The sequence below is a fragment of the Dasypus novemcinctus genome, chromosome 13, assembly GCF_030445035.2.
Source record: "Dasypus novemcinctus isolate mDasNov1 chromosome 13, mDasNov1.1.hap2, whole genome shotgun sequence".
Lineage (NCBI taxonomy): Eukaryota > Metazoa > Chordata > Mammalia > Cingulata > Dasypodidae > Dasypus > Dasypus novemcinctus.
The window spans coordinates 49,053,625-49,072,572 of record NC_080685.1 but is presented as its reverse complement, the minus strand read 5'-3'; the positions used below and the strand labels follow the sequence as shown (position 1 = coordinate 49,072,572).

Below are 18,948 nucleotides of genomic sequence, written 5' to 3'. Positions count from 1 at the left end.
TCATTCTTAGGTCTAGAAGGTGACCGCTGGGAAGCAGACTTGGCCCAGTGGTTAGGGCATCCGCCTATCACATGGGAGGTCCGTGGTTCAAACCCTGGGCCTCCTTAACCTGCGTAGAGCTGGCCCACGCGCAGTGCTGATGTGCGCAAGGAGTGCATGGTGTCGCCCACGTAGGGGAGCCCCACACGCAAGGAGTGCACCCCGTAAGGAGAGCCGCCTAGCACGAAAGAAAGTGCAGCCTGCCCAGGAATGGCGCCGCACACACGGAGAGCTGACACAAGATGATGCAACAAAAAGAAACACAGATTCCTGTTCTGCTGACAGCAGCAGAAGCGGCCAAAAAAGAACACGCAGCTAATGGACACAGAGAACAGACAACTGGGGGTGGGGGGGAGGGAAGGGGAGAGAAATAAATAAAATAAATTTAAAAAAAAAAAAAAGGTGACCGCTCTTTTCTTCACTGGCCAGCCAACAAACAGTTGACTTCACAAAGACCCTTTGAAAACTCACCTGGAGCCAGGAGGGGTAGATTTGGGGGAAAGAAGGAATAGGGTGTGCTCTCAAGGTTGAGGAAAGTTCTCTACAACTGCTATCATCTAATACTCCATCGTTGACAAGAAGGGGCATTCTAAAACAAGGTGTGGTAGGGAGAGGGGATTGAAGTAAAGCACTTCCAGGGATTTTTCTCCACTTAAGCAATTAACTCTGTGCTGGACTATTTTGTTTTACTAAGGAGAAAGAAAAAATGCATTAGAATTCTCCTTCATTCAGTCTTCTGTAGAATTTCCTTGGAAGGGAGCTTTTAAACTTCTAAGTGCCATTTTTTGTACCCAAGCAAAAAAACAAACCCTAAACCCTCAATTTTGCATTTGTTAGGCAACACAGAAAACATCTTGTGCATACTTCTGGGAAGAGCAGGCAGTCACACACATTCTATACTCCACCCCCTTTCTTTCCTGCCTTCTTCCTCCTCTCGCTGCCACACTTGCCTCATCCTTAAATTCCTTCTATTATGATTTGGCACAGAGTCTGGGACTCTTTCCACTATATCTGAGTTGTCCCTTGAGTGTGTGAAAAGAAAAGGGAACCTACTACGTGATATAGATACTGTGCTAATGCTTTACACGTATTGTCTCATTTAATTCTCCCAATCTATGATGCTGCTATCATTTTTCGAAAGAAGAAAATAAGATTCAAAAAGAATGAGTAGCTTGTCCAATAAATAAGTTACTGAAAATGAGTAGGCAGGCAGTGACTGGAATCAAGGCCCTGGTTTTCCCATTACAACATGTTATCCCTTGAAATTCCCTTCTGTACAGTTCCCGTCAATGTACTATTTTGCAGAAGAAACTCCAAGCCCCACACATACTCCATTCTTGTTCCGATCCTATGCATCAAAACTTGATCCTATTCCTTTAAGACTGTGCAGTAGTGATCAAGGCTAATAGTAACTTCCAGACAGTTAACATTTTGCTAAAGCAAAGTTAAGGATTACACACGCACACTCACCCCAGACCTGTATTTCCTCCGGCAGACGTTGCCCGTGCCCATTCTTTTTTCTACATTAAAAAGTTTGAAATATAGCTTTTCCAGAGAAAAGTACAGAGATTAACACCATGAACACACTGTACTCACTACCCAACTTAGTCACATTTTAATATTTTCCCATATTTGCTTTTCTTATTTAAAAAAAAAAGAGAAATATTCAGATAGATTTAGAGACTACAGTATACCCCAGGGTATAAAAATTTCTTTAAAAAGAAATTGTTTTTCTGAAATTGTTAGAATGAAATAGCTTTTCATTTTCATGCATTTTTATATGTTTACCCACACAATTATGTGTTTATGAGCAATGTATCATTACAGTGTGCATTTTAAAATTTTATATCAAGAGTGTCATGTATTCTTCTGCAACCTGCTTTTCCCCTCCTAGTTACATTTCTGAGAGGTATCCAAATGGATGTGTATATGTGTGTATACAGTTCATTCATTTTTTTATTTCTGAATAATATGTCATTGTGTGAATACACTACAGTTTGTTCATTCTCTCATTGATGGACATTTAGTTTGTTTCCAAGATTTTGTTATTATAAACCATGCTGCAGTGAACATTTCTGTTCTTGTCTTCCTGTGCACATGTGTGAGTTTCTCTAGCTGTCCAGGATTGCTAGCCTTATTTTACCTCTGCTTAACTGAATGACACTAAGCAAATAAATAAGTGACTCTGAGAAATAGTTTTCAGATGCCTTCAATTTGTAAATGACCTGGCTATTTTCCTCTCAGGAGTGATGCCTTTTTAAACTAGGATAATATTTTGAGATATTTTCCAGGAACTCCAGAGTGTCAGGCATTAATTTATAGAAAATGTTATTGTATTCATCATAACATTTAATTATTTTTTCAATAAACATTTTGTTTTGAAATAATTACAAACAAAGGACAGTTGAAAAATATTATAATACAAAACCCATACAGGCGCATACAAAGGCAATATTCCTCCCCATCCTGATATTCAGATCCAGCAACATTTAACATTCTGTCACATTTGCCATATGTGATTGTTACGTTCATGGGTCACCTTATCTAGGTTATGGTATCCAATTGTTCAGCCAAGCTAAAAGCCTGTGAGGGTATTTCGTAGGTGGGTTTTCATGTATAGTTGGTTGAGTGCATCTAGAATCAACAAAGGAGATTGCCCTCAGCAATGAGGGGAGTCTCCTCATTACATCAGCTGGAGGATTTAAAGTCAGAACCGAGAACTGCAAAATCGGAAAGAAGAATTTGTATCTTCACTTCTACCGGCCAGCTTCTCCTAAAGAATTCAACGTCCCATCAGACTTTCCAACTTGTGGCCTGCCTTTGGAATTCAGTCTTGCCAATCCCCACAGTTGTGTGAGCCAGTTCCTATAATAAATCTCTTAATATTTACACACATACATGTGTACATACTCACATGTGTATATATATAAAGGGGGCACCTGTTGATCTGTCTGTTCTCTTTATCTGGAGATCCCTGGTTAATACATTATATCATTCTATCTATCCTTCTATCTACCTAACTGTCTATCTTTTCTTCTACTTATTTTAATATCTGAGAGTAAGTTGTGTGCATCCTGTTCCTTGAACACATAATACTTTCAAGTACTTTTCCTAAGAACAAGGATATTCACTGTCTAATCACCTTAAGTAGAGTTATCAAGTATAAGAAATTGAACAGAAATTTGTCATGTATGTTCCAGTTTTTTCATGTGACTCAGTATTGTCCTTTGGGCATTTTCTCTATTATTAGGCCTGGTCCAGGGTCACTTAGTTGTTATTGTCTCTTTAGTATTTTTATTTTTATTTTTAATTGTGGAAACATACACAACATGAAATTTCCTGTCTCAACCACCCCAAGCATACAATTCAGTGGTTTAATACATTCACAATGTCATGCTACCACCACTGCCATCTGTTACCAGAACTTTCCCATTATCTCAAATAGAAACTCTGAACCCATTATGCATAACTGCACATTGTTCACCCCCCACAAACCTGTTGCCTCCTTTCAGTCTTTATGAATTTGCATATTCTAGCTTTTCCATATAAGTGGAATCATACAATATCTGCCCCTTTATGTCTGACTTATTTCACTTAGAATTATATCTTCACAGTTCATCCTTGTAGTAACATGTATCGGAACATCATTCCTTTTTTTTTTTAGGACTGAATAATATATATATATCTATATATATACCACATTTTGTTTATCCATTCATCTGCTGCTAGACACTTGGGTAGCTTCCATCTTTGGGCTATTACGAATACTGCTGCTATGAACTTTGGTGTGCTATTCTTTTGGGTATATACTTAGAAGTGAAATTATTGTATGTTTAACCTTTTGAGGAACTGGGAAAGTGTTTTCCATAGGATCTACACCATTTGACATTCCCCCCCAAAATGTACTAAAGTTCCTATTTCTCTGCAATGCATCAGCGCTTGCTTTTTTTTTTTTTTTTCTGCTTATTTAATAATAGCCGTTTAGTGGATGAAAGGTAGTAGTATCTCACAATTTTTCTTTGCATTTCCCTGATGGCTAATGATATTAAGCATCTTTTCATGTATTTATTGGCAATTCATATATCTTCTTTGGAGAAATATCTATTCCAGTCCTTTCCCCATTTGTTAAATTGTTTATCTTTTTGTTCTTGAGTTGGAGAAGTTCTTTACATATTCTGGATTTTAAACCCTTACAAGTTATATAGTTTCCAAATACTTTCTCCCATTCTGTTAGTTGCTTTTTCACTTACTTAGTAATGTCCTTTGATGCACACAAGTTTTTAATTTTAATGAAACTCTTATCTTTTCTTTTGTTGCTAGCACTTTTGGTATAATAGCTAAGATCCCACTGCTTACTACATGGTTCTGAAGATATTTTCCTATGTTTTCTTGTAAGATAGTTACAGTTTTTGGTCTCTAATTTATGTATTTGATCCATTTTGTGTTAATTTTGAATGTGGTGTGAGATAGGTGTCCACTTTCATCTTTTTGCATGTGGATATCCAATTTTCACAGAACCATTTGTTAAAAAGACTACTCTTACCACCATAGAATAGTCTAAGAACCATTGTCAAAAATCAATTGGCCATAGATGTGAGGGTTTATTTCTGAACTCTTTATTCTATTCCATTGTTCTATAAGTCTGTTCTTGTGTTAGGACTATACTGTTTTGATTACTGTGGCTTTGTAAAAAGTTTAAAAATCAGGAAATGTGAATCCTACAACCTTGATCTTCTGATATTACTATAGAATTGTCTATTTCCCCCTTCAGATATGTCCATGTTTGTTTCAAGTATTTTGTGGCTCTGTTGTTAGGTGCATATATGCTTATAACTGTTATATCATCTTGGTGAATTGGTCCTTTTTATCAATATATAGTGCCCTTATTTGTCACTTGAGCAGTTTTTGACCTAAGGTCTATTTTGTCTGATACTAGTATAACCTCCCTCCCAGTTCACTTCTGAATCTTATTTGCATGGAATTTTTTTTCCATCCTTTCATTTTCAACCACTTATGTGTGGATTTTAAGGAAAGACTCTTATAAACAGCATAGAGTTGGGCTTTACCTTTTTTTAATCCATTCAGCCAATCTCTGCCTTTTGTGTGAAGAGTTTAACATTTAAAGTAATGACTCATAATGCAAGACTTAACTCTGCCATTTTGCGCTTTGACTTTTGAGAGTCTTATATCATTTTGTCCCTTAATATGTCCATTATTGCCAATTTTTGTGTTTATTTGATCTTTTTTAATGAACCCTTTTAAAATCCCTTCAATTCCATTCTATGTATATTTTTTGAATATTTTCTTTGTTGTTACCATGGGGCCTGAATTTAACATCCTAAATTTATAGTAATCTTGATTGATTCTAAATAAATCTAACTTCACTAGTATACACAAACTGTGTTCTTATACCCCTCCATCCTTCCACCTAATGTAGTTTTGTCACAAATTACATAACTACACATCATAAGGCCAAAATCATTTATTTATCATTATTTTTTTGTATTTGCATTTTAGGCCCTGTAGGAAGTAAAAAGCAGAACTATAAACCAGGGGTACAATAATATTGGTATTTATTTCTGCCCATGCCTTTTCCTCTACTGGTGATCTTTATTTCATGGTGCAGTTTTGATCTACTGTCTAATGTCCTTTCCTTTCAACCTGAATAACCCCTTTTAGCATTTCTTATAGGGCTGGTCTAGTGGTAAAGAACTCCCTAAGCTTTTATCTAGAAATGTGTTTATCTCTCCCTCACTTTTGAGAGACAATTTTGCCAATATTGAATTCTTGGTTAGCATTTTGGGTTTGTTTGGGGGGTTTTTTGCTTTCAACACTTTCAGAATTCTCTCTTTACCTTTGGCATTCAACAGTTTATGATATATTTCTGCATGGGTCTCTTTGGGTTTATCCTCCATGGAGTTCATTGAACTTATTGGATGTGTATAATATTTTCTTTCATTGAATTGGGGAAGTTTTCTGTTGATATTTTTTCAAATATTGTTTCTTCCCCTTTCTGTCTTTGTTATTCTTTTGGGACACTGACAGCACATATATTAATATAATTGACAGTATCCCACAAGTGTGTCAGGCTCTATTCACTTTCCTTTATACTTTTTCTTTCTATTCCTCAGGCTGAATAATTTGTATAAGTGAAGTAATTCACTTATTCTTTCTTCTGCCACTCCAATCTGCTGTTGAACCCACTAGGAAATTTTCATTTCTGCTATTGTGATCTAGAGCTCTATTTGGTTCCTTTTAATCATTTTAATGATGTCTGTCTCTTTAGTGATATCCCCCCTTGTGTTCATCTATCATTTTCCTGGTTTTCTTTAGTTCTTTTTCCATGTTTTCCTTTAGCTCTTTGAGTATATTTAGAACCTTTTTTTAAAGTCTTTGTCTAGTTTGTCCAAAGTCTGGTCCTTCTCATTAATGGCTTCTAATGCTTTATTCTGCTCCTTTCCATGATCCATTTTTTCATGTTTTTTTGTATATTTTGTAATTTTTTTGTTACAAACTGGACATTTTAATATTTTAATATGTCATTCTCTTGAATTTATGCACTGAGGCATCTATTCTTTCAACTTGTATCCAGCTAGTGTGATGAAAGTAATTAAATACCAGACACTAACAAAAAAGAGAAAAAGGAAAAGAAAACACCTTTCCCAGTCATTGAAGATTGACCTGTACAAGTGCTGTCCTTCAGATCCTAGCACTCCTAACAATAAGTTTAGAGAACATCCTGTTTGGAAAGAAGGAAGGAAGAAAGGAAAGGAGGGAGGGAGGGAGGGAAAGAGGGAGGAAGAAAAGAAGAAGAAAGGAGGGAAAGATGAGTTGGAGGGATAGGAGAAATAGAGGGAAATAGGGAAGGAGGAAAAGAGGGAGGGACCAGGAAGGAGGTGTATTAGGTTGGGCTGAGTTGCAGTAAAAGAAAAAAAGTAGACTTTATTATGTAATGGCTCAACAGAATAAAACTGTATTTCTCTGTCATATTACACTCCAGGAAGGTTCCAGTTGAGTGTGAACTACAGTTTTGCTTCATATAGTCATTTTTCAGGGTCCCAGGATGACTGCTGCTTTACCAGCTTTAAAATGTGGCTCCTAAAGTTAATTGGAGGTTGTCCTCCCAGTTAACCAGAAGGAAGAAAGAGCAAGGAAGTATACAAATGGACAATACTTTTATGAGCCAGAACTGAAATTGCAAGCACCACTGTTCACATTCCATTGGCTAGAAATTAGGCATGTGACCTCAGCTAACAGCTAGTGATGCTGGGAAATGAAAACTACCTGTGTGTCCAGAAAGAATAGCAACTGAATTTGATTGAAATGCTAGTTCTTTTTTACACAGGGAGGAGGAAAGGAGTCAGCATGGTTTTAATTGAAGTATTTACAGCAAATATTTGCTGACATTAGTAAAAAGAAATAGTTATTATGAACTGAGCTAGAAAAAAATCTAGTTAAAAATTCTTTCTCTCTTTTTCCTTGCTCTTAGTGAACATAAGCTATTTTTGTCTGCCTTTATTTCATTCTTCTTCCTTCTTCTGCTAACAAAAGTTCCCCACATGGTTTTGATGTCGGTGCCCCTGGCAAGACAGAATAGGCCTTGTCTTATCCTGGGCCCCTCAAAAAGTGGAGTGTGAGCTAGTGGCCAGCATGCAGGTGGTTTATTTGGAAAATGATCATAGGGAGCAAGAATGAAAGGCTGAGGGCATTGACTAGGTAAAAGGGAAAGCCAACACAAGGATACACTATCAGGTGGTCACCACCAATATGGTGACTAGTGCTCAATCATTGTCTGCCAGTAAATCAAAGTGTGGAGCATGTATTCATTGTTTCAGCTGAGATTTTGTCTGCAAGGCTGGTAGAAATCTTGGAGAATGGTCATTGCAATAGTGACTAGAATAGGAGGTGGGGGCAGGAGAAGTTGCACTGACAATCAAGTGGTATACGATACAGGCAGGCAACTCAGGTATGGCTACTCAGAATGCCTCCATCTCCACAGCACAGTGATTGGTTATGGGTGTGTACAAACCAAGCCAGACAAATAGAGTCTTCTCTCAGGATTGTTATAACAGGAGTTTGTTTCTCAGATCTTTCTTCCAGAAGGTCAATGAATGTAAATTTGCATTCTGCCAGCAGCCACTTTCCCTACTACATGGGAAAAACTCACCTGCAGATGTGAGAGATAGTCCTGGTGATGTGAATCCTCAGCTTCAGTACCTGAAGATCTCAGAGTTACTCTTATTCTCACAGTCCTTCCTTCCACTCTGTGACCTATCCTCTATCCATATAATCAATTCTCTGATTAAACCTTATTAATCTAATATCAGTTGGATTTCTGCCACTTGCAACCAAAATGGCATACCTGACAATATAGAAATCCACAGGTGAAAGTGGCATGCCAGTAATTATAGGCCTTAAAATCTAGAACTAGTTGACCTGAAGGTTGTTTGAGGACCAGGGAGGATCAAAACCCAAGGCCAGCTCTCCAAGACTTCTGAGAGTCAGACATTAGTAAATTCTGTCAAACTACAAAAGCATTTTCCCCTTTTCATGCAAAGTCAAAAACTTTGAAACACAGCGGGCTTAATAAGAGTTATAGAAATGACTAGAAGTCTCCTTTCTTAAACCTTTCTACCTGTCCCTTTTCCCTACTGGCTTGATATGATGTAATAAACTGCCCATTTACTATAAATCACAGTCTACTAGGATGCATCCTGAGGATAGGGGACATACTAGTTGTCTTATCTCCCAAAACTCTTGTGTAACCCTGTCCCAAAGCAAAAGACAAGAAAGAAGCCTGTAAGCTAAGGTTTTGAGGATGAGCAGAGCTCAATCCTGTCATTAAGAAATAAGTGGACGGAGGACTAGGGTGGGTTTGATTTCAAGAATTATGACTCAATGAGACTTCGAGCATTGGTTACTAGTAATGGAATCTCTGGAAATTGAATCAAAACAAGTAAAGTCAGGTTTTAAAGGAGATGTATATGTTGCTCATAGCTTGCAGTGCTAGAACAGTGCAGCAACCAAGAAATGCCTTCCCCAGGCTTTGCCATTAAGTTCAATGGTCAGAGGAAATTGGGATTCTATCAGTAGGCTGAAGTGGACACAGTCACATTGGCTGGCCAAGAAACTCTCTCATGACAAATACCACAAACGTATGACCACTATATATCATTTCCCCTTCTCCCTTTCCTAAATGGGGATTTTTATTGTTGTTAACCTTTCTTTTCCACTCCCATTAGAAATAGTTACAATAGTAATTAAGCTATAGACTGTAGGATCATAAGAAGTCACATATAGGTCTGATTGAAAAATACATGTTCCTCAAAGTTCCTGGATAAGTGCTTTCGGGCGTGAGTAAAAGTGTCTTTAGTATTTGTTAGGCAAAGGCATTTTTGTAATTGTGTGAATATGAAGAGGGTGATAAGTGTGTGCTGGAAAGTCAAGCATGAAATGTATTGGACCTGTGTTGTTTTGCCAACCCATTATCCCTTCTCTTCTCATAATAGCGTTTACTCTTCTTATAGAAGACTGCTCCTGCTCCATAACCATTTCCATCTGGTACTAGTGGAACTGCCAGTCAGAGTATCCCACGTGGAGGATTCTGGCTCATCAGAATGACCACAATGACTGATTTCAGGATGGTTATATTCCTAAGCCAGACCAATAGGATCCCTCCCCACTCCACGTGCCTCTGGAAGATCCCTTGCCTCTTACAAGAATTTGAATCTAAAGCTGCCACTAGCCATCATTTCTGTCTGCTCAAAAACTGATGAATTAAAAAGATTGAAGATAAGTACGGAAAATAAGAGGCAGAAGACTGATAGCAAAATAGACAATCCTGGCCAGGGCAAGAGTACAAATAAAGGTTCACATATGTATATCTAAGTATTTATGTTATAAATCCATCTAGCCAATTGTTAAACAAATTATGTTCTACCCTTCCACCTAAAACAAATAGACCTTCATAATGACCTGAAAATCTGCATTTAAGTTTAAAAATCTCAGACTACTTGGTGTTCATTCCGAGAACATGGCAGTGTGTCGAGAGTCAGACACTAGCCCCTAGCCTGTGGCCTGCCTCACTTCTCTTCTCAACCTAGTCCTATCCTGAACAAAAAATGGATGTGTGTGCTCCCAAATGACAACAGCAGCATGCATTTCCCAGATACATCTACACCTCTCCATTCTCAACAGTGGTCCCTTGGTCATCTCTCTATTGTATGAGCCAGGGGAAGAGACCTATGCAGACCCCAAAAGTGAGAAAATTTGGGCAGGAAATTCTAAATTCCAGGTACCTGGAGTGTGGTCTAGAATGTGGAGTGCAGGCTTCAGGTGGGAATATCTTCTTGGGCCATTAGACTCTTCGCAGAGGAAAGGGACACAGTCAGAAGAGCACTGGTGGGCCCAGAGCAGAGAGTGTGGACCTTACCTGGTCTAAACAGATGGGATCCCTGCAGCTGCTCTGGCCAAGGTAGCACTTCTTTGGGTCCAATAAACTATTCCAGTGTTCTTCAAATAAATCCCCTTGCAATTTTAACCACTTTAATAGGTTTCTACTATCTGCAACTAAAAGAATTCTCATTAATAAGTCTATGCCAAAAGTCTCAAGTAAGTGGTCAAAAGCCACTACTTCCATTTTTAAACTCTGGGATAACAACCAAGTTTGATTCTCCTTCTCCTTCTCAAACATCTGTTGCTTCTAGGAGCCATCTCCCCAACTAGAGATGTTTTTCAAAGTCCTGTCTTCCTCCCTGGACTGAAGCTACTTTCAAAAGCTATTTACCAAAGTAATTACTTTGAGTCACAATAACACTTTCTCATCCCAAAGAACCTATTCACGTTATACCTTAAGGCATCACCTCCTTAAAGTTTAATTCCAAATTTAACTCCTGATCCTTGATCTCCATACCAAGTCCTACCTTCAAGTCTTTCCTTACTGAATGCTTGTATCTGAGTTTTCAAATTCAATAATATATTAAAAACTGAAATTATCTTCTCTGCTTTTGTCAGTTTTGTTAGCTTTGTAAGTGATTCATTCTCCCAGTCCTCAGGTCTGAAAACAGTGTCATCTTTGACTCTGTTTTGTCTTCCTATTGATTCTTCCCTGGCGAGATGTTTCCTATTCATCTTTTCTTTTCTGATTTCCCTTGCAACAATCGCTATCTGTTCTTCTGCCTCCAGTCTTGTTCTGCTCTAGTTTACCTTTATTCTCTTACCAGAATAATCCTACTGAATTAGCACTTTTTGCATGGCATTTTTTGTTCATTTGTTTCTGCTTAAAAACTTTCAGTGGATCTCTATGGCCTGAGTAAGATTTCAAATTTCTTTGTCTGACACCCACACCCTGCAAGAAGTCTCAATTTGAATTGCCAATATTTCTTCCATTCTGCTTCAAAATAAACTCTCCACCGTGTCTGGGTCCATCTCCTCATGGTTCTCTGAACACAATTTTCTCATTCTTATATTCCGGTTTCATCCTTTTTCTCCACCCTGGCTCTCTGCCGACCCTACCCTGCATTTGAAAGACCGTCTACCTCCTTGGCACCTGTCCACATTCTGGCTGATGAAACTCAAGCCTGGTTCCTCCATGAAACTCTTCTCTTTCTCCAGTTTACGGTGCGACTTTTTCATTTTCTGGGATCCTTCTACCAGTACTATTTGTCTGACACTTATTAATTCATTGCCTTGAACTGTTGCATGTATGAGTTCTTGCTAGACTTGCCTTTTGAATTGAACTATATAATTTGTATGAAAACAGAATCTATTAGGGATTGAATCATGTACCCCATAAAAGACATATTCTTAATCTTTTCAGTGGCGGTGAACCCATTTGTAAATAGGACCTTTTAAAGATATTAGTAGCTAAGATGTGGTCAAGTTGAATCAGGGTTGGCCTTAATCTATATTACTGAAGGTTGTATAAAGAGAGGAATTTGCACACAGTCAGAGAAGCCAGAGACCAGCAAGAGAGGAGAGAAAAATTACCATGTGAAGGAAAACTGCCCTCACCAGAATGTTACTGACCCCAGAAGAAAGTATGGCCTTGCTGACATCTTGATTTTGGACTTCTAGACCCAAACTGTAATAAATTCTTGTTGTTTAAGCTAACTCACTGTATATGCCAAGGCAGGTCTGGAAAACTAAGGCAGAACGCATGTCTCATCATTTTTTAAATCTATCGTCCCTATTACCACACTTCCAATGCTGTGTGCAGTGTGCTTAAGAAATCTTATTTTACTACAGCTTTTTTCTAAAATAAAATGCTGTACTTCATACAATTTTTTTTTGTCATGTGATATCTGGTATTGTGAATGCTAAAGGGGCTGGTAAAAATTATAAACTCTATCATAAAAATTTCCATTCAATACCTCCCCATTATTCTAAAAAATGCCCTCTCTTCTTCCTACCACTGTCTTTGCTCTTAAGGAGTAATAAGCTATTTTCCTTTTTCATGGGAAATAATATCAGATTCTGATAAAAATTTGGTATTTATAAACCTTTCTCTTCACTCCTTTTGGACTGTGATTTAAGATCCTAGCAGATCTGTAGTTTGAAGTTCAGAGAAAAGAATCAGCAGACTCAAACTTACGACAAACGACATAGTAGTATCCTTCTTTCTTTTTATTGAAAAGAAATTATTTCTATTCTAGAGCAAACAATGTATATTTTACATCATAAAGCAAGATATAATTTACATATTACATCTCTTATGAGATCTTTTTACCCTAAATGTCATTCCCTTTTTTATTCCATCATCTATTCTGGTATGACTTAACCTGCTGAGTGCCCTTCAAATCAGCATCTTGTTTGGGGTGGGGTTGGGGACACAGATAGATCATTTGAATGTAGTCATCTGTTTCTGGGTATGGGGATGGTGAGAAGTAGCGACATACTTTAAACTTGGCCTGAGACCCTCAACTGACACTAGCCTAGGAGCCAGAAGACTGCTCCTAGGAATCACATATAAACAATATATTTTTAAAAATCGTTAATAAATGAACAAAACTGAGTGCTTATTCCATGTGTATACTTCTTGATCAAGTGCTTCTATAATAGATGCTTGTGGTGGCGGTTCACCAGCAGTGAATGTTCCTGTGGCCGAGCAGCACTGACTACTCCGTGTGTGATATTCCCAGACACTGCGAATGTTTGCCCAGTTTCACCTAGCATTCAGGTTATGGGTTCAGTCTTCTCTGTTCTCCACTGAAATTGATGTCAGATTGAAAGTCTCAAGTGGCTTCGTTTCACATGACCCTCTGTCTCTCTACTCCCTCTTCAAAGATCCTCCCTTCTCAAGAAAACCTGCCCAAGTATGATGTCTTCACTGCACTATGACAGAAATCACCTTTTAGCCATTCTTCCCAAACCCCAAACCACAAGAGTTGACTTCGGGGGTTGCACTTATTTTACAAATCGAAGAATGCTTCTGTCTATCAGAATACACTGTTTGTTTGATAATTTGATAATCCTCAGCAGCTACAAGGATGAAAGAATGAGTTAAGGGATCCTTTAGAAAGTAAATAATAAGAGTGTTGCTCAGCCAGCCTATAAGAACCATTCAGTAAGAAATGTTTTAATAGTGGATTAAGAGAAAAGGGATTCAGCTGGAGAAAGCAAAATGAATAAGACGGGTTTCCTTCTTGTTATTTTAAGAAGTGCAGCTTCAACATATGAAATACATTTTCAGGTTGGTGGCTGAAAAAATACCACTCAATCTGCTATGCCAAAGGAAATACCAATGTGCACTGAAAGTGCATCTTAAACCCAAAATTTCTTGTCACTCACAATACAAAGTTGGCATACTTTGCCAAAATCAATCTAAAGCTTTGAATTACTGATAATTAAAATTATTATAACCAAGCAAGTCAGGATGAGAATATAGGCCAAAATTTGTATGTTATGAATGTTCTTTGGTCAAATACGTGATTTTTGAGAGATCGGCAAATATAAATCTATTTTTCAGATCCCAATATAAAGTTTTAAATATTTACAGCAAGGTAGCTTTCCCTTGCTAGAAAACAAGGCTTCCAGGTATCATCATTCTGTTAACATTGTACACTTTCATAGTTCCTTCCTTTCCATGGCTACAAAGTGCTGGACATACAGAGAATTCAGAAAAGAAGGAAGGAAAAAATGAATAGAGCCTCACAACACCCCTGTGAGGTAGGTAAGCATTGTTAAACCCATTTTACAAACAGGTAAACTGAGGCACTGCATGGTAATGTGGTTTGGTCAAGACCACCTAGCAACTTATGAAAGACTGGCTGGAAACAAAGAGAAAAAAGTAAAGAAATATTCCTGGCTTTCAGCCTGAGACTCTAATTTTATTTCAAGCTAAAAAATGAAAATAGCTCACAATTATATTTTAAATATTTGGAATTAAGACAAACCTTTATGTCTTTCACTTAAATCTGTGACTTTTCAGATTCCTCTTGAGTGGAGAAAGGGCAGGCAACTGACAAAAGGCTTTTCCTCCTCTCTCTAAGACTAGTTCCTGAGATGGGCCAAGTCACATCATTATTCTTCCAGAGCTCAGGTTCCAAACTCAAGGACATTTTCACTGTCTCAAAGAGTTTCTAATTCATTTAAAGCCACAGTGTGAAAATAAGACCTGTTCTCACAAAGCTGCCCTATCAATTGCTCTGTGGCCTTAATGGGAATTTTGTATACAGGAAGGAAAAAAAAGCAAGATTCTTAATAATTCTTGTCACTGTAGCGATCAGGACAGCAGTGATGGTGTGAAATTTGCTCTTTATAGTGTCTGAGAAACTGCAAACTCAAGCTTGCAAGAATATTATATATATATAATATATAAATATATACAGTGTATATATAAGTGTGCATCTGACTACCTTTTACCCAAGGCACCAAAAAGATGTAGGCAATGCCTCTCAGAACTCAACTTTTATTTCCTTAGAGAAATTTCTCTCCCTTTCTCAAATGAAAAACATTTCTACATAGCCTGTGACAGCAAATCATTCAAAAGCAACACATATTTTTAACTTAAGAGGGCTGATTTTGTGTTTGGGGTTGAGAGGTGGTAGAGATGGTGATATTTTAATCGATAGTTTAAGAGTTTAGATCTAGAGGTTATAGTTTAGAATTAGCCAGACACAACCACATTGGATCAGACAGGCCCACAACTGGATGTTGTACACAATTTTTTTTCCCCAGTTGCCAATGCAAAACACTGACAATGACTGACGGAGAAGGAGACACTGAAAAGGGGAATCTTGTCTAGCACAGATCCTTCAGCAAGATTTGGCTTTTTAGAAGTCCCTAGAGCTTCAATACAGAGAACTGTTAAGAAGGGCAGGGCAAGGCACTGAGGTTCCATCAGGTCAATGAGGAGACTATTAGGCACTTATTCTTAGTAAATATATGGTTTCTTTGGCTGCTGCAGATTTTTTTAAACCTCATACAATCATGGGGGTAGGTGGGCTGAACCTAACTGAAAAAAGCTGGGATTATATAAAGCAAAGCATGAATGGAAGAAAAACGAAATAAACACACGCAGAAACAAGTGGTGGTAGTATCCCAGAGGGAGGAGAAACATTTGTTAACTAATTTTCATTTTGCTCCTCTCCTGCTTTTCTCTGCCATGGTCCCAATATTTTAGTTCTGTTTTTTGTTTGTTTGTTTGTTTTTATTTTTTTCCAGCAGATGAAGAAATGTCAGAGCAGGGTAGGTGTATTATGGTTTTTGATTTCTTCTTAGGCCTGTTTTATCTTATTTTTTTTTCCTCAGTTGACTGTTGGCACTTGGTTCCTCTGTAAACTATATTCCTTGGCCTTCAGTCTCAGGTTGGCAATGCTGTTGGCCATGTTGATGCCCTGTGCAGGGCTATTGTTGGCACATGTGGCAGAATAAGTAGCCATGGCGCTGTAGGGACAAAGGAGAGAGCAGGGAGAATAACAGGCATTAGTTTCACAAAGCTGCAAGTCTGTGGCCCACGATGGATGCATTCTCAGGAAGGGGGTCGGGCAGGAGCAGAGGGTTGAACTAGATGACCTCTAGGGTCCCTTTCAGCCCCAGTTTTCCATGAGTCTAAGGCACTTGGAAAAGGTAGCAGCATTTTAAAGGGCAGTGGAAAACGATGGAGGTTGGGGCAGGAGTGGGTGGGTATTTGCTGTGTTGGATACAGTGAGTAATGATTTATTTCTGGGGTGAGAGAAGAAAGTTGCTTATGTGGAATAGCAGGTGTTTGATCAGCTGACCAACAAAAACAGTATTTAATTTCTCTTCCTGCCTACATTGCCAGCCTGTAGAAGCAATGATGAAAGGAAACAGGCATCTGGAAATAAGTTAAAAGGAATTTTGCCTTCCTCATTCTTACTCATCATTTCAAGGTAGCTGACCTTATTTCTAAAATATTTGAGATAAACAATAAATACTGCATTAAATAGTGTGCTGGGAGAATCAACTAAACAACCCAAGATAACTTCTCTGACATTCTTGATTCAATTGGTTGATAGTACACCAAGTATTGCTGAATCAAGAGGTTTCCCCATCCCCATAGCCTTGACTTTATAACTTCTCTTCAAAAGTACTTGTATAGCTCACATTGACTTTTGGGTCAGTTATTTTGGAAATGTTTAAATTTCCTGAACTGTCAAAGACTCTAGTTTCAGGATTCCTGGCCTCAGAGGTCATTGTTTCTTGTTTTCCTTAAGGCTTTGAAAAATCTGAAGTTATTTTCCATTGTCAGAGATTGTAATTAAAACCTAGGAACACCACTGGGCAGAAATTTGTAATTGGTAATTTGTTAATTACATCCACGCATTTCTTTTAAAGGAAAAATAAATGCACCTTTAGATTTAGATGCAAATTATCCAGTACTTTGCACAAAACAGTTAAATAAGGATTCATTTTAATTAAATGGACATGTTTCTAATTATTTCTAAGCTCAGCAAAATCCCTTTAACTGCAGGGCTGGAATGAGGTAGACTTATAAATGGAATGACGTGCATTTCTGTTGTCTGCATTCCAATGACATTTTGTCAGCCACACAGGAATTTGTGGTTCTAGGGTTCAAGTGACAAGACCAGAAAGAGAGAAAATTAAAGCTACTCTACAAATAGGGAGAATATGTGATTAATACTTATTTGGAACACCACATAGTCAAGACTCAACAGTCAAGATTCATGGTTGAACTCACAGCAGCCTATTTCAACTCAGCTAACTAGCAATTAGATCAAGAAAATTAGGCTAAAGAAATATTACTACAGACCACTAGGTCTTTGAGAAATACATATCCTTAATTCAAAATCTTTAAACACCAGTGTATGTGTATGTGAGATGTGGGTGGGTGTGTGCATGTGTGTGTGTGTGTGTGTGTGAGATGGAAAAAGGAAGATTCCAAAGGGTTACAAAAGAAACCTACTTTCTTCTACTTCATTTTGCCTGCTTCCCTCTCGCTCATCATTTCTAAGTAGACGATCATAACTCTCTGGACAAAGTTAAGTTCTCCTGTCACACCCTGTATGTACACTTTCCTTTTAGCACGGACTTAAATGATAATTAATAATTGGTTTAATATCCATCACTTTTTTCATCTCTAAATTTTTTCCATTAGAGACCACATCTGCCTTGCTCACTATTCTATCCTCAGGTAGTGCTAATAACATACCTGGCACATATTTGGCGCTCTTTAAAGGGTCTAATTAACAAATGAGAACTACCAAGAAATAGTATAATTGAACTAATTCCTGATCAGTATTATTAACCGCTGTCATCCTATTATGACCAATGATAAGTTTACCAATATGCTTTTATTCTGTATTTAAGAACTAGTCCTTATTAATGTTTTTGCTATATTAATAGAAAGAGGAAAAGCAGATTAAGAGGGACATGACAAAAGCCAGGGTTGATGATTGCACATTCTTGGATCTTTCAAAAAATATCTTTTAAGAATAAAAGATGAACAAATATTAGTACAGGGTAGACCTGTAGAAGGGATTGTCACAACTACAATTGTCCCTTAAAGGACAGAGGCAAAAGAAAAGGCCCCCATTAAGGTAGGTTTCAATTAAGCGTGAGATAAATTGCTAGAACAACCTGTTAAAGTGGGTCAAGTTTTTTTTTAACAATGTACCAAGAAAAGTCATTTATTTTCAAAATCTATTTGTATACATATATTCCTATATGAACTACATGATTCTAGACACTACCAAGAATGTATGCAAACTCATAAGGCCTATACTCAAGAAATGCTAGGATATACCAAGGGCCCAAAGATCAAGTAGCTAAGGAAAGAGACAACCAGATTTGGGAAATGTATGTAAGTCATTGATTATTGTGAAATCAACTGAATCAGTCTTTCTCAGACATTTCCGTGAGAATATTAAGCCTCAAAGAGGGTACAGAGTTAATACCATCCCAAATATGTAGGAGAGAAGCTGAGTTGGAACTACAAGTTATTTGATTCTTTTTTAGATAGTGAGAATAAATTTGAATGGCTCTGAAAACAAAAGACTAAAAATCCATGCAAGAGCAAAAAGAGAAAAATTCTCTGATGGTGAATGGTAGATTGCCATGGAGTATTTTGATTTTTAAGTACTTAGTCTAATTTTCTGAAGAATATATTTTCTATCCTTTGAAAGTATGTTCAAAGTCCTATTTCATAAAGATTCTCTCTTTGACCTTAAAGGGTGTGGTTAATTCCTTAGCAGGCAAAGGGAATCAGAACCTTGGGGAATCATTTTAGTTTGCTGAAAATATTGTTCCTCTTTTTATTTTTTAAATGTTTGCTATAGTAGTGATTTCAATATTATTTATTCTATAACCATTTTTTATGTAGTTACTTCATAGTCTACTAATTTTATCATCTGATATTTAATCTGAGGACTTAATATGATAACACATTTCTTAGAAATCCTGAGATTCACTCTCTAATGCAAGCCAGAT

At 37.5% G+C, this 18,948-nt stretch overlaps 1 protein-coding gene across 4 annotated transcripts in view; it reads right to left on the bottom strand.

The window, feature by feature from the left end:
- The window catches only part of PRRX1 (paired related homeobox 1), a 139,297-nt gene that overhangs the window by 54,196 nt on the left and 66,153 nt on the right, over positions 1 to 18,948 (bottom strand). The window contains exon 4 of one of the 4 annotated variants that reach the window (XM_004451534.5): positions 12,646 to 15,924. The exons of 2 other annotated variants lie outside the window; for them this stretch is intronic. In XM_004451534.5, coding sequence (XP_004451591.1) covers positions 15,786 to 15,924 — 139 coding nt within the window. In that variant the 3' untranslated portion in view covers positions 12,646 to 15,785. Of the gene's footprint in view, positions 1 to 12,645; positions 15,925 to 18,948 lie in introns of those variants that run through there. One more of the 4 variants, XM_012522576.4, reaches the window with a different exon arrangement.